At 47.0% G+C, this 22,155-nt stretch overlaps 2 protein-coding genes across 2 annotated transcripts in view; both read right to left on the minus strand.

The window, feature by feature from the left end:
* Positions 1-2,390, minus strand: part of QRICH2 (glutamine rich 2) — a 26,733-nt gene extending 24,343 nt beyond the window's left edge. The window contains exons 1-2 of the mRNA XM_010856207.1: positions 520-2,390; positions 257-346 (exon numbers count right to left, since the gene is read on the minus strand). Coding sequence (XP_010854509.1) covers positions 257-346; positions 520-1,029 — 600 coding nt within the window. The 5' untranslated portion in view covers positions 1,030-2,390. The remainder of the gene's footprint in view (positions 1-256; positions 347-519) is intronic.
* A 1,322-nt stretch (positions 2,391-3,712) lies between these two features.
* Positions 3,713-22,155, minus strand: part of PRPSAP1 (phosphoribosyl pyrophosphate synthetase-associated protein 1) — a 26,468-nt gene continuing 8,025 nt past the window's right edge. The window contains exons 4-10 of the mRNA XM_010856208.1: positions 13,831-14,003; positions 12,133-12,248; positions 11,608-11,663; positions 10,743-10,888; positions 6,803-6,873; positions 5,870-6,016; positions 3,713-4,985 (exon numbers count right to left, since the gene is read on the minus strand). Of these exons, the coding sequence (XP_010854510.1) occupies positions 4,827-4,985; positions 5,870-6,016; positions 6,803-6,873; positions 10,743-10,888; positions 11,608-11,663; positions 12,133-12,248; positions 13,831-14,003 (868 nt within the window). The 3' untranslated portion in view covers positions 3,713-4,826. The remainder of the gene's footprint in view (positions 4,986-5,869; positions 6,017-6,802; positions 6,874-10,742; positions 10,889-11,607; positions 11,664-12,132; positions 12,249-13,830; positions 14,004-22,155) is intronic.

Raw genomic sequence — 22,155 nt, forward strand, 5'->3', positions numbered from 1 at the left:
AACCCTCTGCGTTCTAGCTCCCTTTTCTTGGACCAAACTTTTATCCCTCAACACCTACCACCTTGCTCCTTTATTCTAGTTTAAAGCAAAGTCACTTAAAGAACATTCTGAGTTCTTGGGCCCTCTCTGGGTCTGTTCAGGATGCATGGGTGTCTGACAAGTGGTGGGTGAGCCCCCGGTAAACAGAGGGGAGGAAGGAGGCTGCCCAGGAAGGGGGTCACTCAGCTTCCCAAGGTGGAGTCCCTGCCACCCTCACCTCGGGCTGCAACTCAGGCTGCTCCTTCTTTCGATGGGCTTCCTTCAAAATTTTCATGTCTTCCATGAGGTCCTGGAGCAGCTCGGGGCCCTGCGAGGTAGAAAACGAGCCGTGGGGCTCCTGGCCTGGGCCTGGCCGTCCCACGCCTGCCTCCAGGCTCCGGGCTCCGGAACTCCTCCCAGGAGCGCGTCTCAGAAGCTCAGCTCCCTGGGGGCGGGGCGCTGGAGAGCGGCCTGGAGGGGGCGGACCGCCCGCACACCCACCTGGAAGACCGGCTTGCTGTCCCCCTTGCCTTTCGTCGGCCCTGTCTGCCCCTTCTCCTGCGTGAGCAGGGCCAAATCCTTCGTTTCCAGCCAGTCGCGGTCGTCCAGCCCGCCAGTCTGGGTGGGGAAGTGCTGCACGTGCGCCACGATGGCCTGCACCTGGCTCCCCATGGTCTTGAGCTGCCGGCCGAGGTCCTGGACCTGGCCGCCCAGGTCCTTCACCTGGGTCTCCAGCGTCTGCGCCCTGGCCACACTGCTCCTTCGCCTCTCTTTGGGCGCCGGCAGCTGCGGGGTGCTGGTCGACACCCGCGGAGACTCAATGGAGCGACTCTGGTCGAGCATCGGAGACTGGAAGTCGATCCGCGTATCCTGCAGGTTGAGGCTCTTGAGCATGGCCACGAGGAGCGTGTGCAGGGCCGTGAAGTTGACGGCGCCCACCTCCGGGGTGCCGATGGCGAGGTCGGCCAGCTCCCGGAGGGAGACCGAGGGGGCCGCCATCGCGGGCGGCATCGTGCGCCTTCTCGGGCGGCCCTGCCCGCCTTAATGCTTGCCCCGCCTCCGTGGCCTTTCCGGGCCCCTGAGAGGCCCCGGGGCGCCCCTGCCCCTGGGTTCAGCCGCGCTGGGCACCAGTCTCGGTCTGGAGCCTCTCTGGAGGACGGAGAGGTAGCGCCCGGCCACTGGGCTTCCCACTCTTCGCTCCGGGAAACTCTGGTCCCGGGACAGCGGAGCCTCTGCCGTCAGCCCGCCGCCATCCGATCACTGAGCTCGAACTCGGTAGTGCAGTGTCCAGGCGGCTGGCGGACGTTTGGAACGAAGTTCGTGGCCCCGTTCGCTGCCCGGTTGTGGGGGCCCCCACGCGCATTCGGGGGATTCCACGGAAGAATGCGCCTCGCGGAGAGTTGGCCTCTGCGAGGAGACCTGCCGGTCCTTGAAGCCACCCGCCCCAAGGAGAGCCTGTTCTAATGGGTAGGGAAAGCCCTGGTCACACCCCAAAGAGCCACCAATTTTTGTTCTCAATAAACGACCCCCACTCCCATCCAGGGAACACATCAATTTGGGGGTAAGAGGGTGGAGGCCCCCTAAGGCTCACCTAGATTCCAGCTGATTCACTCGGGGAGGAGGGGGGCGGGGCAGGTGGTATCACAGTAATGCAAAGATTTAAGTTAAAGGCCCCATGGCCACTGGGTTTTGTGTGTTCCCTTCACAGAGCAGTGGCAATCCAATAGACACAGTCATGAGACCTTGGCCCCTCGGGCACAGTTCCCATATCTTTGCTGAATCAGAAGGGAAGGTAACTTAAAGACTAGTCACAGTATCCAGGTGGTTCCAGTTAGCCACCAGCTGACAGAACTTTCTGTGCTGCTCTGGCCTTGCTTAGAACAGACTCACGTGGTCACGTGCCAGCATCTCCCCTGGTTACAAGACAGGGCCGATGAGATAAGACCAGGGGGAAAGTGATGCTCTCAGCAACTGAGGCTTATTCTCCCATACCAGAGTCTCCCAGGAAATGGGTACCGCTTGCAGTGTTTACCTTCCAGATAAAGAAAACCTGCACCGGCACTTATACGAGATATTATTTTCACTACTTTTCAAAGTAAAATTTTTAGTTTGAACTGGTTCCTCCATGTTTATTCCCTACCCCCCTCCAAAATAAAAGCAGTGTTTCTTGGAAATGGAGTTAAACCAGTCTGTAACCTCCATGAGGGTTAACCACCCAAGGATTTTTGTTCACTATTATATTCCCAGAGCCGGACACAACAGGCCTTCAGATGGGTTGCTGAGATCAGAACAAATTATTCAGACCTCCCTGGTGGTCCAGTGGTTAGGACTCTGCGTGTCCACTGCAGGGGGCACGGGTTCGATCCCTGGTTGGGGAACGAAGATCTCACATGCTGCAAGGAGTGGCCAAAAAATAGGGGGAAAAAATTCTTTGCAGTCTTTTGTGCATACACTCCTACATTAGAAAACATAAAGCCAGGTCACAGAGTCATAGCTGAAGCTTTTGAATTAAGCGTCGGCTGTACTGGAGGGTGAGATGTGTGGGCTTGCTGCTGCTGACTCTGTGCGACCCCATAGATGGCAGCCCACGAGGATCCCCCGTCCCTGGGATTCTCCAGGCAAGAACACTGGAATGGGTTGCCATTTCCTTCTCCAATGCATGAAAGTGAAAAGTGAAGTTGCTCAGTCGTGTCCGACTCTTAGCGACCCCATAGACTACAGCCCACCAGGCTCCTCCATCCATGGGATTCTCCAGGCAAGAGTACTGGAGTGGGGTGCCATTGCCTTCTCCATGTGTGGGCTTAATCGATTCTAAATTCAGGACCTTCCGGAAGAATACGGCTGCTGCTAACACTAGCTGAGGCCAGAACATCAACTCTCTGGGACCTCATGTTTCCATTTTCCCATCCCTGAGACTTGCTGTCATGCCAGGCACACACTGCTGCTAAGTCGCTTCAGTCGTGTCCAACTCTGTGCGACCCCATAGACGGCAGCCCACCAGGCTCCCCCGTCCCTGGGATTCTCCAGGCAAGAACACTGGAGTGGGTTGCCATTTCCTTCTCCAATGCATGAAAGTGAAAAGTGAAAGTGAAGTTACTCAGTCGTGCCTGACTCTTAGCGACCCCACGGACTGCAGCCTACCAGGCTCCTCCGTCCATGGGATTTTCCAGGCAAGAGTACTGGAGTGGGGTGCCATCGCCTTGGACTCACCAAATGCCAATGCAAAGGGCTTATTCTAATACACTCCAATTCTAATCCCAGCAAATGTACACTTAAATGCTTCTGTTAAATAAGTACATTTAAAATCTCTCTTGGAGACACAGAGAACACTCACAGGAGTTATAAATGGAATTTGGGGTTGAAAAGGACCTTGGCTTTCGATTCCAAACCTCCCCTTTGACAGCTGATGAGAGAGACCCGGGAAGGGTCACTGGCCCAGCCTCCAGGACAAAACCAGTTTGCTGAGTAACAGCAGTCCACGGCACTTCCTCTACAACCACAGGAATTATTTCACAATTAAGTTCTTTTCTCAAGATCCTCCTACTTGGACTCTTAACAGAAGGCAACTTTTTTGTGTGCTTGAGAAAGAGAATGTGCTCAAGTCTCCATGGTGGGCTGGGAAACTTTCCTAGCTGTTAGGAAAGGGAGAAAAATGTCCAGGAAACTTCCCCGCAGAGAAATGCAATGGTACAAGTAAGTGAATCAGCGTTTATTATCTCAGGAACCAACAGAACAAATGAGCAACTGCAGTTCATTTCCAGGCGGACACTGCTCCCTCCCGTTTCATTCAGTTCTGACTTGGATCAGAGTAGAAAAAGTCTACCTGACAAATAGGATGTCAACTATAACAGAATTAGGACTGTGTCATTTTAAACGTTGGCAGAAAAATGAAGCGCAGTCCTAAGTAACGCAACCAACCTAAGCGTCACCGAGCACACAGGGAAAAAGTGGTTTAGGTCTATTAAAGTACCAACTACTTAGGTTTCAAATATTGAACATTCAAATATTCAGATATGAATATTCAAACATTCAAATATCACGTATTATTCAACAAGAATTTAATTTAGGGGAACGTGAGGGGAAGGGGATGGAACGTGCAGAGGGGCATGTCTGCCCAGGGCTAGGGCCAACCATGGACCTGGGCTGTCTGCATTCAAGGCACTGGCTTCTGCAGCGTCTGGACTGAAGGCAGGAGAGGGGGGAGCTCTGCAGTGAAGACACTAACAACACAGCAAATTCTTTTATTTGCAATTTAAGAGCAACGCAGGGATCCAGAGACAGGCGTGACTTGCTAATGTGAAGTCCTCCCTAGGAGCATCACCACCAATGCTTCATTGTCACTGCCTGTTGGCAAGCAGGTTCTTAAAGAAAAATAGGATTCTCTAGCAAAGACTTGGGGAAAGCTGACCGGCAAGATGACAAGTGGAACAGGAACGGTGCTCAGCTTCCCTAACCAGGTTCAACATTCACACGGACGTGTCCCTGCGGTGGAAACAACTGAATGAAAGCTAGAGAGTCAGGATTTCATCTGCCTTTCACTCCCTTTCAACATCAGCAAGATTTTCAGATCCTGTTCAGGAAGGCATCTAACTTTTTTTAAGAGACAGGATGGTGACAGCAGACAGCTGAGGCCACTCCCCCACAACCCCTGTCGTCCCCTGGACTATCTTATCTTAATGCCTCCTACCCACCGAACTTGGCAAGAGAAACCATCTGCCTCCCTTGAAAGGAAACCCCGTGTACACAATTGATGGCACTGCTCTTCACGTGTTTCCTCAGGAGCTCTAGGGCCAAGGCCGCCGAGAGACCTAGTCATCCACCGTGATGTTCCGGAAGAGGTACGCCATGGACTCCCCATTGTGGATCCTCCGGATTGCTTCAGAAAGAATCAGACTGATGTCCACAGTCTTTATCTTGGGACACTGCAGCTTCTGCACCTCGTGAGGGACAGTGTTCGTCACCACCACCTGGTTGCGCAGTAACAGAAAATACACACCGTCACTGACGCTGTGCGGCCTGACGAGGTCACTGGAAACGTGTATCTAACATGTGGTGCCCACACACCAAGTTTCAAAGGACAAAACCTTACTTCACGGGGTGTGTTGTTACAAACCAAACCAACACTACGCAAGGGAAGGTTTACATTCAAGGGAAGAGATTCAAAAGAGAAGCTTATGGAGGTCTTAGTCTATGTATGCAGAAATGATAAGATGAGACCCAGCTCTGTGAGAAACCTTCCTATTAGGGAAGAATTTAGGTCTTGAGAGAAATGCTACTTTAGAATCAAATTATACTGAAGTACAGAGAGCAAGTCTATATGAAAATAGACATATATTCCTAACTGCGCGTGCATGCGTGCTAAGTCACTTTAGTCATGTTCGACTCTTTGCAACCCTATAGACTGTAGCCCATCAGGCTCCTCTGTTCGTGAGATTCTCCAGGCAAGAATACTGGAGTGGTTGCCATGTCCCCCTCCAGGGGATCTTCCCGACCCAGGGATCGAACCTCTGTCTCCTGTGGCTCCTGCACTGCAGGTGCATTCTTTATACCGCTGAGCTACCAGGCAAGCCCGTATTTCTAACTGTAAATCTGACATCTGCCCAGACAGACTGCTAGCCACCCAAAGCATGATTTCAGTCCTTTGGAGAGGGAGGAAGTGATACTGACTGAGCCACTGAACTATTCACAGAAGACAGAGCAGCAAATCATGACTCAGGAGCACACAGACCTCTATGCTGGACTAAGTAAACTTCCCTGAATGGCTCACCCAGGATGTCTACCTTACACAGAAATAATGTTAGCTCTTTCCATATAAAATAAAGATTTAAAACCTCAGAAAGAGCAGACAGACCTCGTCAATGGAGGACTCCTCGATCAGACGGGGGGCCTCTGCGGACAGGATGCCATGGGTGGCCATGACGTAGATCCTGTAAGCGCCTCTCTCCTTCAGAATCTCCGCAGCCGCCACGAAGCTCTCCACGTCGTCGATGATGTCGTCCTGTGGAGAGACCCACACTCGGGCTCAAGGAGGTCCCTCCACCCCCGTCTGTAAACACGTGCCTCTCTGCACTTCGCTTGCGAGGGTGTCCAGTGGAAGAACAGAGCCATCGCCTGGGTCAAAGACAGGACTGAACAGCCCTCGGCAGCGGCAACAGAGCCGCGTGGACTGAACTTCCAAGGAGAGCGCGGCAAAGCCTCACAGTCACACGTGACATCCCGGCTTCAGCTCAGGAGATCTCCCAAGACTCCTCTCCCAATTTCACACTTCTGATGAAAACCCCACAGCCAGTGTCTCATTTACTGTTTGCCCAAGAGGAAGTTAATTGATGGGAACAGAGCAATGAAGTGAGCCATAGTAAAGGCTGGATCCTGTGGCCCAGCAGAGGCAGTTAAGAGCTGGGAGCACAGGTATCGTGTTAAAGTAACAAAGGAGACACACGTTCTCAATAGTGAAAATGGAAGGCCCATCTAGCTCACTTCATGGCCCACAGACTTAAGGGTGAGGAGTAGGGTCAGCTGGTTTCATAGAACCCAGAGCCCTGAAGACAAAGGTTATTTGTGGAACTGAATTTACTTACAGGTGCTACTACTGTGCTCATTTTACATGTGTAAGTTGTAATAATAATCCCTGTTCATCTGGTTAAAAGTTTCTGCTACTTGTCCTAGGGGGGTCCAAGGCTAGACGGAGCCATTTGTATGTACCATCACCACTGGACACCCATCCCAAGGGGGACACCTACTAAAAGTGATGTGATCTCTGCACAGCAGGGGGACGGTGACCTACCACTATGATCGCGATGCGTCCTCCCACATCTCCAACTACCGTTATGGGCGGCTTCTCCTTGGCCATCATCACTAGGAAAGCAAAACAAATCACAAGACCCCAGTCAGCCAAGGGTCACTAGGTGAATGAAGTCATCACATCACATTCCCTGGAACAGGTGGCAGAGCCCAGACAGACAAGTGAAAAATGTGTGGATTTCCCTTAATTAACCGGGGGCCTCCCAGAGATGGGTTATCTAGAGGAGCACCGTCCAGCAGCAAGGAAGCCGAGTTTAAACTTTCCATACCCATATCACAAAGCAAAAAGAAACAGGTGAAATTCACAGATTTTTCATTTACTCAGTATACCTAATATATTATCATTTTGACACATAATTGATATGCACCTTTATTAGAGACATTTTACTTTTTTTTTTTCATCACTGTCTTCCTACTTGGTGTGCCTTCTCTACACGTGGTGATTCTCAGTTGGGACCAACCACATTTCAAGGGCTCAGCAGCCCCGTGTGCCCAAGACCCAGACCACCCTGGGTGCACGGGGACCTCCAGATGGAGGGTGGAGGAGCAGAGCTAGAAAGATCTCACCTGCACAGAGAAGCAGCTCCACCGCAATGCCACTCAGAACAGAAACACAATAAAGAAACAAACAAACGCGGCTAAGTAGAAAGTCAACAGGGAAATGCTGCCAAAGAGCTGGCTTGACTTCATTTTCCTCTGAGGTGACCTTACTGGGACAAAGAATGTAACCTCACTATCAGATAACTACACCACTGACATCATCAGTTTCCTGAAAATTAGGAAGCTGAAGACAATCACAAGTCCACCATCTTTTCCTGATTTAAAGTGAAAGTGAAAGTGAAGTCGCTCAGTCGTGTCCGACTCTTGGACTGCAGCCTACCAGGCTCCTCCGTCCATGGGATTTTCCAGCAAGGGTACTGGAGTGGGGTGCCATTTCCTTCTCCAGGGGATCTTCCTGACCCAGGGATTGAACCCGGGTCTCCCTCGTTGTAGGCAGACGCTTTACCATCTGAGCTACCAGGGTAACTGATCCTGATTTTCCTGATTTACCTGGTCCTTAAAGTTGAGGCTTCTTATCTACTACAAAATTTACATGTAAAAAAGGCCCATCCCGAGCACAAAGCAAACTACAGGATGCTGAAGGGACAGAGGAATTCACCTGAAAAGGGGGTTAGGTAAACTGAGCACGCCGTGTGCTGTCGCTTCAGTAACTCTTTGCAACTCCATGGACTATAGCCCACCAGGCTCCTCTATCCACAGGGAGATCCTCCGGGCAAGAATACTGGAGGGGTTGCCACGCCCTCCTCCAGGGGATCTTCCTAACCCAGAGATTGAACCCACGTCTCCCGAGGCTCCTGCACTGCAGGCAGATTCTTTACTGCTGAGCCACCAGGGAGGCCCCAGTAAACCGAGCGGGCAGAAGTATGTCAGAATAGATATTCTGCTTTTTTTGGAACACTTTTTTTTTTTTTAGCCACTCTGCATGGCATGCAGGATCTTAGTTCCCCGATCTGTGCCCCCTGCACTGGGAGTGTGGAGTCTTAACCACTGGACTACAGGGGAAGTCTTGGAAGCTTCTTTTAATCCTGAAATATCTACTGTAGGAATAGTGAGGGAAGGGGAAGAGGCTAAATTCAGGGTAATTCTACAGTTTAGTAATTATCAGCAGGCCATCCACCAGAGCCGACTCCTCTCGACAGGTGCTATAAACCTGGAAGAACAGCTGTCCCTCTGCGTACACCAGCACATCAGCCAGGCTGCAATCCAACACTATGTTACTGGCAAACTTCAACAGACACTTCCCGATTTCCCATTCCGGAAACAAGGGCAATTTCCTGAATTTGGGCAGTCACAAAGGCCCTGCGTATAAGCATCACCTAAAAGAGGAGGAAGTAAACAACCAACATCAGAAAAGCCCTCTTCAAATCCTGTCTGTAAATTAAACCACGGGGGTAGGTGGTTATGCTGACCTCCCCACTTCTTAAAGAGATGTGGTCCCTTCTTGACCATTTTTCTCTGTAAAAAAAGAAAAAGACTGCAAGCTGGTATCTCCTGTCAGACCGCAACAGAAACTCAGCTCTAGTCTGATGCTCCTGTTGACTCTTTGGTAAGCCTACCTTTCCCCCTCAAAAATTCTGTCAGTTTGAAATGAAAAACAGGCATGGCTAGGGTCAAGGCTTAAAAAAAAAAAAAAAAAAAGACTAGGAAAACAAAAGCTTCAATCCTGGTACGCTCAGTCCCTGCTCAAAACTGGCTTTGGGAGCAGCACAAACTCAACACGCAATTTGGTGGCTACTAAAAAAGAGACAGACTTCATCAGAGCATCAAGAGAACAGGCCCTCACAGGACCTCCCTGGGGGCGCAGTGGGTTAAGAATCCGCCTACCAATGCCAGGGACATGGGTTTGACTCCTGATCTGGGAAGATCTCACGTGCTACGGAGCAGCTAAGCCCGTGCTCCGCAACAAGAGAAGCCACCGCAAGGAGAAGTTCAAGCACCCTAGAGAGTAGCCTCTGCTCGTCACAAGTAGAGAAAAGCCCGTGCAGCAACAAAGACCCAGCACAGCCAAAAATAAATCAACAAATAAAATTACTAAAAACAAAAAAAATCAGGTATATCAGGTCAAAAGAGCTACATCACTAAAATAAATGCTAGTTACCTGATCACCAAAGCCTGATATTTGACAAACTTTTGCCAGCATCCATCTTGTGTGCAAGTGTGCTACGTCGCTTCAGTCGTGTCTGACACTTTGTGACCCTCTAGACTGTAGCCCACAAGGCTCTTCTGTCCACGGGATTCTCCAGGCAAGAACACTGGAGTGGGCTGCCACGCCCTCCTCCAGGGAATCTTCCAGACCCAGGGATCCAACCCGTGTCTCTCGGTCTCCTGCACTGGCAGGCGGGCATGTACCACTAGTGCCACCTGGGAAGCGCCATCACCCTCTTACCAAAGTGCAGAAGCCTGAGATTTCACACCACTACACACACAACTTTTTACTAAAGCCAAAATTATTTCACACTCTTGGAAAGCCAAGCGCTACCCAGATTAGCTCTACTGTCCTCAATGCCTACAAATGTGGGTAACAAAATATTTCACAAAAGACAAAATCACTATAATACCATTCAATTATTTTAAAATATTGAGATAGCATGTCACTTATAAATAGAATCTAAAAAAGCACACAGATGAACTTATTTATAAAACAAAACAAACTCACAGACTTAGGAAACAGAGGTGTGAAGGGGGATAAATTAGGAGTTTGGGATAAACAGATTTGTTACATATACACTACTGTACGTAAAATAGTCAGCAAGGACAATAGTAGCAATATACAGCTACTGTATAGCACAGGGGACTCTACTCAATACTCTGTAATAACGTATAAGGGAAAAGAATCTGAAAAATAGATATATGTGTGTATATATATGTATAATATGTGTAATAGATATAATATTGAACATATAACTAAACTCGGCTTCCCTGGTAGCTCAGTGGTTAAGAATCCACCTGCCAATTCAGGAGATGCAGGTTCAATCCCTGGATCAGGAAGATGCCCTGGAGAAGGAAATGGCAACCCACTCCAGTATTCTTGCCTAGGAAATCCCATGGACAGAGAAGTCTGGCGGGCTACAGTCCATACAGTCACAAAAGTCAGACACACAACTTAGCAACTAAACAGCAACAACCACAAATAACTAAACCACTTTGCTGTACACTCAAAATTAACACAGTACTGTAAATCAACTACACTCCAATATAAAATAATTTTTAAATAATATTAACACTAAAAAAAGAAATAAAATTTCAAACTTGAAAAACATAAAATACCAGAATACATCCACGTAGGAATGAACTCCTAGCCACTTGTACTATTCAAAACTGTCTTCAATTTACAAATAGAATCAAGACACGGCTGCTCTTACATGGCAATTCCAGCCCTGGGTGGACAGTCGCGTTCTTGACCATCGGCGGGGGATGGCGGCCGTCGTCCATGTCCATCTCTGCACACTGGGCCTCCCCGTGGATGACAGCCAGGCCCAGACGCAGCCTCTCCGCGTACGACTGGGCCCTGAGAGGAGGCCAACAGGAGCGGGTGAGACACATGAGAAGGAAGACCCAGGCACGGCTTTCTCATCACTTCATTAACCACAGAATGAAAATACCAGTCCACCGTTTAGGGACACACAAAGTAACTGTTTCTACAAGTCAGAATGTGAGGCTCAGGCCAGAATGCAAATGTCTCAAGAGGCACCCTAGGGGGGACGTGGGCTGGCATCTGATTCTGGGCATTTTGGTTCTACTCTTTGCCCAACAGCCTCACATTCATCTTTAGTTGCTTTTTGGTTTTGTCTTTTTCTCTATTTTTTGGCCGCTTGTCACGCCAGGATATTAGCTCCCTAGCCAGGGAGGGAAGCTGAGACCCCGACACTGGAAACTCACTGTCTTGGCCACTGGACTGCCAGGGGAGTCACTCATCTTCAGAATTCTGTTCAAAAAGGTTTCAAAAACCAATGCCTGAAAGGCACTTGTGCAATTCTTGTTTTCCTTTTGCTGAGAACTTGAAGGAAGAACTTCATTTTCTCCCAAGGGAAAACTGAGTAATTCCAAGAACCACTCTGTTACTTGGAGACTAGAGGTAAAGTTGTGGTTTGGAGTATGACAATGACTTGGGGGAAAGCTGGACTCGGGAGCTTTCACAGGCTGTATTAGGACAGACCCTGGGTCCTAACACAGCCCATTTGGACTTCAGAAGCACCCAAAAGGGATGAGTGTGTCTGGCTTATTTACCTTTTTGCAGCATCAGGCGACTTAGCTACAATGACTGCATTTCTGTAATTTGGAATCTAGATTTGGAGGAAAAATAAGAAAATACTGAAAAGGTATCAAAAAATAAACAAACAAAAATACTTGGGTGCTGGCATTACATCTTTTTTCCTCTTATAAAAATGATCCATATTAGCAAATAAGTATGCTAGAATCTCATTCACACAGTTACCATTTTTTAATCCCTATCAGTTAGCATCATGGCCAAAGTAGGCTACATCAAGAAGATAAAAAACAATTCTTAAAACCTTCATTTTAGAAAACATAAGCAAATGGCTAATGATAAGGAAATCTGTCTTTAATGTCTTTAAAAAATAAAAGATCCTCTGTGCCTCAACGCTGACTCTGGCTGGCTGCCTCAGGTATTAAGACTTCAGCAAGAGATCATGTGATCACCCTTTGCGCCTTCCAATATGGAAACCTGGTACCAGAGAAGAACTACATGGGGTCTCTTTTGAGGACAAGGGGGTATTTGCTGGTGCTCCTCACTTCTTCCTGGATATACTGAAGCAGGAAAGGTGAGGCTCTAAGGTTGTCCACGGGAAAGCTGAAAAAGCCTTGTATTTCCTTTTGATGAAGATCCATAGTGATAATGTGAGTTAAACCTGAAATTTTAAAACACAAAATTACAAAGTTCACCCGTACAAATTGACAGCTACAGTGGACACAAACTAGATGCCCAGTGCCTGCTTCCTAACAGAAGACTGAAGGCAGGGGGCACTGACCAAGTGCGCCGGTTCTATGCCTTATTTGCAACCTTAACAAAACTTAGTAAAGACAATGTTAAGCCTGATGTAAAGGAGCCTATAACCTTCCACGTGGATTAGAAAACTAAACCCAGAAAAAGCAGTGCTCTCTTCTACTCTAACCATTGGCTTGGGCCTGAAAACCAGGAAAAGAAAAATCAGGCAGAAGCAAAAATATGAATAGGGCATTAAATACTGGAGCAAAAATAGATGTAAAAAACAAGTAAGGCCTTGATTAAAGAATCTAGGAAGAAATGTTGAAGGGCTGTAGATAAATGCAGAAGAAACAGGAAAGCAAAAGCAAAGTAATATATATTCTAGAGAGAAAGAAACCACAAAACGCAAGGATAAGACACTGAAGACTCCAGAGAAATCTGTGTTATGTCCTAAGAGAACGGGTTAGGAAGTACACTTACAGAAAAACAGTGAAAACACTCTTTTAATCAACAGTGCTAAACAAAAGAAAATGTACATTCATGGCAAGTGGCCAAGCTCACTGAAAAATTTCCAGAGCAAAATTTCTGGTTCTTTGGAAAGAACCAGAATTACTTCTTCTTTCCAAAAACATTACACATTTTTAAAGAATGGAATTCAAGTATGTTTCTGAGGACTCAGATCTATATTTGAGTTTTTAAATAAACATGAAGCAAATAAAATCCCAACAATTGAAAGGCTGTTACATTGAACAGAAAGTAGGTCACTACAAAAACATACGATGAAAATGATATGCTATGATCTGCTATGATGTGCTATTCAGAAAGACAATCAGGGAGGAAGAAGAGAGTATATAAGCTGAAGAAATGGTAAAAAAAAAAAAAAAACCCAGTTTTACTACTATGTACATACAGAATTTCGTGCTCAGTCGCATTTGACTCTTTGTGACCCCATGGACTGTAGCCCGCCAGGCTCCTCTGTCCATAGGATTACTCCAGCAAGGATACTGGAGTGGGCTGCCATTTCCTCTTCTAAGGGGCTTTCCCAACCCAGGGATCAGATCGAACCCGCGTCTCCTGTGGCTCCTGTGGCTCCTGCATTGGCAGGGGGAAATTCTTTATCACTGAGCTCCCTGGTAGCTAAGGTTTAAACAAATCTAGACCTGAAGCTCAAAAGATCACAGCTGAATGCCAAGATGGTCCACTAAAATTTCAATGATGATAAGATGAACAGGACATAGAATGAGGAAAAAGTCCAAGTTAAGAGAAAAGAATCCTGAAGCAGACAAGGTCACTCTGAAGTGGGACAAAGAGGAAAAAAAATGTACACCTAAGTTCACGATCCTTAACCAGAATTATGCAAAAGCAAGCAAGACAAAGAAACTACCCAACACCACTCAGAGAAATAAGTATCCACCAACCACCTACGGCAGGGGGGGGATGGACTGCTCTGGCCCGGGGAGGGTCCTAACCGCCCGTGTGGGGCCCAGGGCGTGGGCCGCACTCACCCGCTTTTGCCAGCATGGACGCTAGGAGCTTGCACACAATGGAGCCCCTCTTCCGCATCTTGCTCTGCTTGCTGTAGGGGAAGTAGGGGATGACACCAATGATGTTCCTGGCACAGGCGGTCTTCAGTGCGTATGCCATGATCAGCAACTCCATCACGGCTGTGTTCACGTCTCTGAAATAGGTGAGATTTGTCCTTTGGGATTAATGTCACTAATTAACCCCTGGCAAGGATCTCAATCCCAGCAACCTGACCTGGGTTACCAAGATGAGTGTTAATGTGAATCATCTCAGTAGCTTAGGATGGCACCTCCTGAATAGAGGAGGAAGCTGGTTCGCTTTTCTTTTGAGCTGCGTGAACTTTAGTTTGCATCTGAGGTTACTGACATTCACAGCACCATCATCCACACTCATCTCTGCCTGGGTCTTGTCAGTGATACGGTCATGGGAGTGGCAGGTGAAGCAGATGTTGACTGCTGATGACCAGAGTTAACCCACACCTGCTGGTACCAACCCCAGGATCTGAACTCAGGCCAGGTTGCTGGCACCTTCTTTTCCTGGGAACACCAGGGAAAATCCACCCCTTCTATTTAGCTGAAAGAATTTGTTTTTTTTTTTCTTTTCTTTTTGGGGTGGAGAGAAGGATGAGTGGGGCCGGAAGGTCTTGGGTGTTAACTTCCAAAAATCTCCCCCACCCCTTCTTCCCCTGAGATATAGATTCACGTGCGTGCTCAGTCGCTCAGTTGTGTCAGACCCTTTGCCTACGAGGCAAAGAGTATGGACACAGCCTATCAGGCTACTCTGTCCGTGGGATTCCCCAGGCAAGAATCCTGGAGCAGGTTGCCATTTCCTTCTCCACAGGAATCTTCTTGACCCAGGAACTGAACCCAAGTCTCCTGTGGATCCTGCATTGGCAGGCAGAATCTTTACCACTGAAGCCACCTGCGATACAAAGATTACCCAGACAAACAAAGAAGGAAATGGGAATCTGAAAGGTATTCAAAGGAAAGGTTATTTCCAAATTTTAATGAATGCTGAGTGCCACCCTTTGCCAAGACTGATCAAGTATAACGTAAGGCTCTGCTCTTAAAGGGCCTTGAAATCCTTCAGGATGACCTTCTAAAGTTCAACCCTCTCTCTAGCCTCCTCCCAACTCTTCTTGGGATTGTCCAGGTGTCCTCGAACACCCTTTCTTTTGCATTAGGAGTGTATTTCCCCCTTGCCTTCCCAAGATAAAGAAGATCATTTCCCATGTCCGAGTTCCCACCCAAGTGAGGAACAGGCTCTTCAGATTATACTTTACCAAAAAAAAAAAAAAGTTTTATTTATTTATGTTAATTTTTGCCCATTTTCCCCCATACCTGTGGTATGTGGGATCTCAGTTACCTGACCAGGGACCGAACCTGCACTCCTGACTTGGAAGACAAAGTCTTAACCACTGGATCACCAGGGAAATCCCTGGATTATTTATTCAGTTCTTGAATCACGTGATCAAAATGGAAAGGCCTGCCATCAACACAGCAGAAAATAAATGACTGTTGAATAAGTGGTCGAATGACATACTCATCACGAAACCCTTTTTAGCTTGAAGGACTGTCAGGCCACTTCCCCCCAGTCGCTTCCAGTTTACATTCACCTGAGCACCTGGGAGGGAGCAACCCTTTCACTCTGACACGGCTCCGCGCCCATGCTCACCGGGGGGCTTCCTACCTCCCCTTTGTAGTCTGGACTTTTCACGACTACTTCAAGCTTCAGTCATAAGCTTCTGTGTTTATTTCTCCCACAGGGTAGGCAGAGTTGATTCTGGGCTCAACTTCAAGATGCAACTGTCAACTGAGACATTCCTTTTGGATTGCTAACAGGTTACATATTTTCCAGTTATCGTTTCCTTTCTCTGAAATAAACTGGCATCTTCTCCCTCATATTCCCAAGTTAATAACATCCCACGTCTGGCATCAAAAGGTCAGAAGACACACAACCTTTTGGTATAATCGTGACAAGACACTTATTAAACACTTTCAAGGTTATTAGGTTGGTGCAAAAGTAATCGCGGTTTTCCACTGTTGAACTTTGCTGTTTTGGAATACTTCCTTAAATAAATGTGGTTATATTATACATCATTTTAATGCCCGTTTCTCACTTTATGTTTTTTTGCTAATGACTTATTACTGTGTATTTTATATTTATTTTAAACTAGGGAAATGACGTTAGACAAAAAGCAAGTTCCTGCAATTTTCTTATTCAAGTTCAAAATGCGTTATAAAGCAGCAGAGACAACTAGCAACATCAACAACGCATTTGCCCCAGGAACTGGCTAACAACGTACAGGGCAGTGGTGGTTCACAAGTTTCGAAAAGGAGATGAGACCCATGAGGACGATGAGCACAGTGGCTGGCCATCGGAAGTTGACAACAGCCAACCGAGAGCGTCATTGAAGCTGATCCTCACAACTACACGAGAAGTTGCCAAAGAACTCGACAGTGACCGTTCTACCATCAAACAGCCTTTGAAGCAAATTGAAAAGGTGAAAAAGCTCAATAAGTACGTGCCTCGTGAGCTGACCAAAAATTAAAAAACTGTCATTTTGAGATGTCATCTTCTCCTATTTTGTGCAGCAACAACGAACCATTTCTCGATTGGATTGATTGTGACATGCAATGAAAAGTATATTTTATACGACAACCGGCGAGAATCAGCTCAGTGGCTGGACTGAGAAGCTCCAAAGCATTTCCCAAAGCCAAACTTGCACCAAAAAAATGTCACGGTCACTGTTTGGTGGTCTGTGCCAGTCTGATCCACTACAGCTTTGTGATCCTGGCGGAACATAACACGTGAGATGTATGCTCAGCAAGTCGACAAGATGCATTGAAAACTGCAACGCCTGCAGCTGGGGCTGCAGAAAGGACCTAATTCTCCTCCATGACAACACCTAACCGTATGTGGTACAACCAGCGCTTCAGAAGTTGAATGAATTGGGCTACAAAGTTTTGCTTCGTCCTCCATATTCACCTGACCTCTCGACAACCAAATACCACTTCTTCAATCATCTTGACAACTTTTTGCAGGGAAAATGTTTCCACGACCAGCAGAAAGCAGAAAATGCTTTCCAAGAGTTTGTAGAATCCCGAAGCACCGATTTTTACACTACAGGAATATACCAACTTATTCCTCTGGCAAAAATGTGTTGCTTTTAATGGTTCCTATTTTGATTAATAAAGATGTGTTTGAGCCCAGTTAAAATGATTTAAAATTCATGGTCTAAAATCGTAATTACATTTGTATCAACCTAACACTTAGGAATTCATAATACTTGGTCAGTTTTCCACACTCTTCAACAATTTTCATCCTGCATCATCCATTTACCAAATAATTACTGAGCACCTTGCATCAGGTACCGTATTAGGTGGGGAGGTAACATGGTAAAAGAGGCTGACCTCATCTTGTTGGGGGGAGGTCCTCTGGCTTTCCCCCACCATCACCCTTGGAATCATTTGTCCCTAGGAGAATGCTAACTCACCTGAGAATGTTCCCTTCCCCTTCTGACCCTTCAGCCCTGAGAACAGAGCTCCCCGCCCACAACAGATCATCTCAATGGATGCCTGTGGGCTCTGGGGGCTCAGATGAAGCCGGTACGGCACTCAGGATAGAACGTATGTAACTCAGGAGTCCGTCTCTAAACATCAGGCGTCGTATACCCTCTATCAAAAGGCGCTTCCACATACAGGCTGCTTGTTGACGTTAGATAAGCTTTCTTAATCTTCCACTGGTGTGGTGCACATGCATTAAAAAAGCTTCACTGGACGTGGTGGTTTCTTACACCGGATCCCAATGCCAACAACACGTTGAGGGCTGAAGTTAATTCAACAGATCCTGGAAGAATGTTTATCTGGGTCATGGGTTTTCCGCTGTCCCTGTGACAGCATTTACAACACAACCGTCCACCACGAGGTTTACACACCACGCGAGGGAGGGCCAGGCGGTAAGACACTGAGTGTGACAAGAGGACAGAAGCTTCAGAGAAGCCTTGATTTCAGAGTAACTTTCTTTCTACTAATTACTAATCTCTCCCATGAGTTGTTTTTTTTTTTTTACTTTTTCCGTTTCCTAATGACCTATGCGCCAGGGGATTCAACATTCTCTAGATCAAGGCTAAGGAAAGCCTCCCATGCCCTACCCACTTTCGGTCAGGAAGGCGACAAAAGGGCCTTTGTCACAGGGGCTCTACCCATTCTCTGAGGGACGCCAGACAAACTGGATACCAGGCAGTTACTGTGTGAGTTAGCAGGGCCAAGAGAAACTGGCTGGCAGCTCCTGCTTTGTTTATCTGTTCCCAGCATATTCTGGCTAGTGCCTGTAATCTCTAAGTAGAACAATCTTAATTGTTTACCAACTCTTTTTCTCTTCCCTAAGACTATCACATCTTATATTAACCTTGGCTCTTACTGCTCTCTCATTTTCAACGGGCAAAAAATGAGTGCGAGGTAAGGACACAGTCTATATATATCAGTTAGGACTGCAAAGACAGAGCAGCAACACAGACGAAGAACTGAGAACAGGGTCAGGGGGCAGGATGTGCGCCAGCTCCACCTCCAGCAGTTAACCACTCGCAGCAAGTAAGCTTCACGTTCTTTTAGTGAGTCGTCCCATGCGGCTCAGTGATAAAGAATCCGCCTGCCAATGCAGGAGGCACGGGTTCAATTCCTGAGTGGGGAAGATCCCCTGGAGAAGCAGATGGCAACTCATCCCAGTACTCTTGCCTGGGAAATTCTACGGACAGAGGAGCCTGGTGGGCTACAGTCCGTGGGGCCGCAAAGAGGTGGACAGGACTTAGTGACTAAACACCAGCAGTTACATCAACAAACCAGAATGTGTGACACAAAACACGAAAACCTGTCCTTCAAACAGCACTTCGTAAGCTTCCTATCTAGTTCACTCGGCTGCAGTGTTCAGTTTACCTGGGAGCTCCCTGAGTCCCTCCCTGTGACAGCGTGATTTAGTCAGGAATACCTATTTGGTTGCCATTTCTGGCTCTGTCTGGAAACCCTTGGAATTTCCTAAGCTTTGAGACTAGTAAAGGTGTCTTTAGTTATGTCAACGAGGTGACTTTTGGACTACTCCTGAAGGAGGAGACTGGTTGCCTGGGAGACAGACCACGTGTTAGAGAAGTTGAACTTTCAGTCCTATCCCGTGACGTCTAGATTCAATCGATCGCCAATGGCTAAGGATTTAATAGATCATACCTATGTAATGAAGCCTCTGTAAAAACCCAAAAAGGAGGGGGTTCAGAGAACTTCCGGATTGGAGAGCTGGGGGGTGAGCAGCTGAAAGCTCCAGACCCCTCCCTGCATACCTTGCCCAGGACACCTCTTGACTTCCACCAGAGTCAAGCCCTGAGGAGAATTCAGGATGGAGAAAAAACAAGCAGCTCTCTAGACTTTGGGTAACGGGCCCTAGATAAAAAGATGCATACCTAAGGGCTAATTTCAATGACCTCAAATCCTTATCTTCCCAAGTACAGAAAAGCACTAAAATCATTGTGATGTCTCTGCTTTGTGATCAGCAATAATCTTCTGATGTTTCACTTCCCCCCCTCCCCCCGCCCCCCCAACTCTGAAAAAACCTCACACATATCCTGGTTCCTCTCTTATCTCATCAGAGTGGTTCCTTAGCACCATCTCTGAGACCAGCTCCAAGGCTATAGTCCTCAGTAAGGTCCTCAAATAAAACTTAACTTGCAACTTTTAAGCTGTGCATTTTGCACCGATTGGCAATCTATATAACCACGTATGGCAGATAGGACTAAAAAACCAAATTCCCTGCTAAATTAACTAAATTTAGTTGTCATTCAAATACTCTGTAGTCAGGCAACAGAATGTTGTTTTACACTGTTTACTGGGACAAACCCAATAACTCTTCATGGGATACACACACACACACACACACATTCTCTCTGTCTTTTCTCCAAATTTCCGCTCCCATCCCCATCATCCTGAAAGATACAGGAACTGTCCAGTGAAGGTGTTCTGCTTTGACACCACCAAACTGAACCCCAGGGAAGCCAACTGTGGCTTCTAAAATAATCTCAAAACAAGTACACACGGGAACCGCACCATCTTCAGGACGTGGTTCTGGTTTCTAAAAGCATCACGTGTATCTGTGCTGCTGCTTCAAAGAGAAGCCTTTCCACATGGTGAGTATGTAAAATTACTGTCATGTTATCCTATACGAGTCACTCTCTCCACTGCAACTCCAAGGACTGCTCCTTACCTCTTCCTTTGGTTAAATTTCAAATATCCTAAGCATGAGTAGAAAAAAATCAAACAAAAACAACAACAAATATTTCCCAATAAGCTATTAACCAACATGTTTTTCCATGTTTCTTTTGTCCTTCCCCTGGAAAACACGTCCACGTTAGAAAGTTCAGTCTATAGTGCTGCCCCAACTCCACCCTGGATTGCACATATTAACATTTCTGCTGCCTTCTGGGTTACCATGAGATATGGAAACCAATAATTAGATAAAGCACAACTTCCTGCCACCAAGGAAACGAACTGCCTATCCTGAGGGGCACTCAACAAAATCAACTGGCCAAAGTGTCAACATCTTCCAAAAGTGTCAAAAGTTTTGAAAGTCAAGGAAAGACTAAGGGATGGTTCCAGACTGTCTAGAAGGTAAGATACATGACAAGTAAGTGCCGCCTGAGCCTCAACTGGCTCCTGGAGCCAGGAAGAGCCCTGGGGGACAGCAGACAACTGGGGATGGTGTCTGAGGCTTAGGTGGTAATGACACAGAGGTCTCAGTATCCTGATTTTGATGGCAGCACTGTGGCTGTATAGAATGCCCTTGTTGGGAACTAACTTGTGGTCTGGCGGTTAAGCTTTCACTGCCATGGGCCTGGGTTTGATCCCTCGTCGGGGAACTGAGATACCACAGACCATGTGGTGCAGGAAAAAAAAAAGAGAGAGAGAGAGAAAGAAAGGTCTCCTTTGTAGGAATCACACACTGTGTGATTTGGGGGGGTAGGGAGATATCAGACTGGCAAATTTGTCTAAAGTGGCTGTACTGCACAGACAAGTTTTCTGTAAATCTATGACTATTTCAAAATCTGAATCTTTAAAAGATGAAGCGGCTCTTTCTGTGTTGATATGATATATGTTCTTTTTTTTTTTTTAAGTTCAGCAATGTGCAACAGCACTTTTTTTTTTTTTCTTTTTGGCCACACCGCCCTGGCTTGTAGGATCTTGGTTCCCCAACCAGGAATCAAACCCATACCCCCTGAAGTAGAAGGGTACAGTCCTCACCACCGGACTGCCAGGGAACTCCCTATCAGGCTCCTTCTATGCAAAAAATTAAGAAAAACATATACACAACTGCTTGAACGTGCAGAGTCTCTGAAAGGATGCCTAGGAACCCGATGACACTTGCCACATCCAGGGAGGGAAGCGGAGTGGCTGAGGGCCGAGGAGGGCAGAGGCGGGCCTCGTTACACACCCTTTTGAAATCTAAGCCACGCAGGGAAATTAAAATGGCTTTTATTTTGGTTTCGAGGATCACCTGAATGATGGAGCCTAAATTTGTCTGTACATATCCAACAGAGAGGAACAAACACCTACTTAAACTAGTTATCTCAGAAGACTAGGGGGTGGATGAGGGCTGGGGAATTTTTATTTTCTGATACACGTTTCTATAAAGCTTGTGTTTTTAGAGATGAGTATTACTCCTATAATCAGAAAAAAATATTAAAAATAAAATACTGAGTAGCTACCAGTTATCAGTGTACAAGGAAACTCTTTATACTAGGATTCAGATCACGTTCTCCATGACCCTGTGGTCCTCAGCTTCCTTCAGGCCCAACTTTCTCAATCCCATCAGAGGGGACTGTAAGGAAAAGGTTTTTTCCTTCTCTGTACATTCACAACACTTAATACTGCTGGTCACTAAATGTGTTGGGGTTTTCCCATAGACACGTAGTTCTCAGAATCTTGGGGACACCAGCTGGGTGTCCTACCATTCGGTTCAATTCTGACTGTCTCTCTCTGGACATAGCAACAGATCCCACAGCTTAAGAGCCCAGTCCCATGGGACCACCCTTCCTCACTTCAGATATGGGCAAGTCCAGGCTGTCACCTGTGTCTAACCAACCTGCTATAAATTGAGAGGTTCCTAGGACCCACTCCTCAGCTCCGATTAGTTTGCTAGAGCAAATTAATAATAATAATAAAAAGAAGACCTCAGGGAATTCCCTGGAGGCCCAGCGGTTAGGCCTTGGTGCTTCCACTGCAGGGGGGCACGGGTTTGATCCCTGGTCGGGGAACAAAGATCCTGCA

The sequence above is a fragment of the Bison bison genome, unplaced genomic scaffold (genome assembly GCF_000754665.1).
Source record: "Bison bison bison isolate TAMUID 2011002044 unplaced genomic scaffold, Bison_UMD1.0 scf7180017864371, whole genome shotgun sequence".
In the NCBI taxonomy this organism is placed as follows: Eukaryota; Metazoa; Chordata; class Mammalia; order Artiodactyla; family Bovidae; genus Bison; species Bison bison.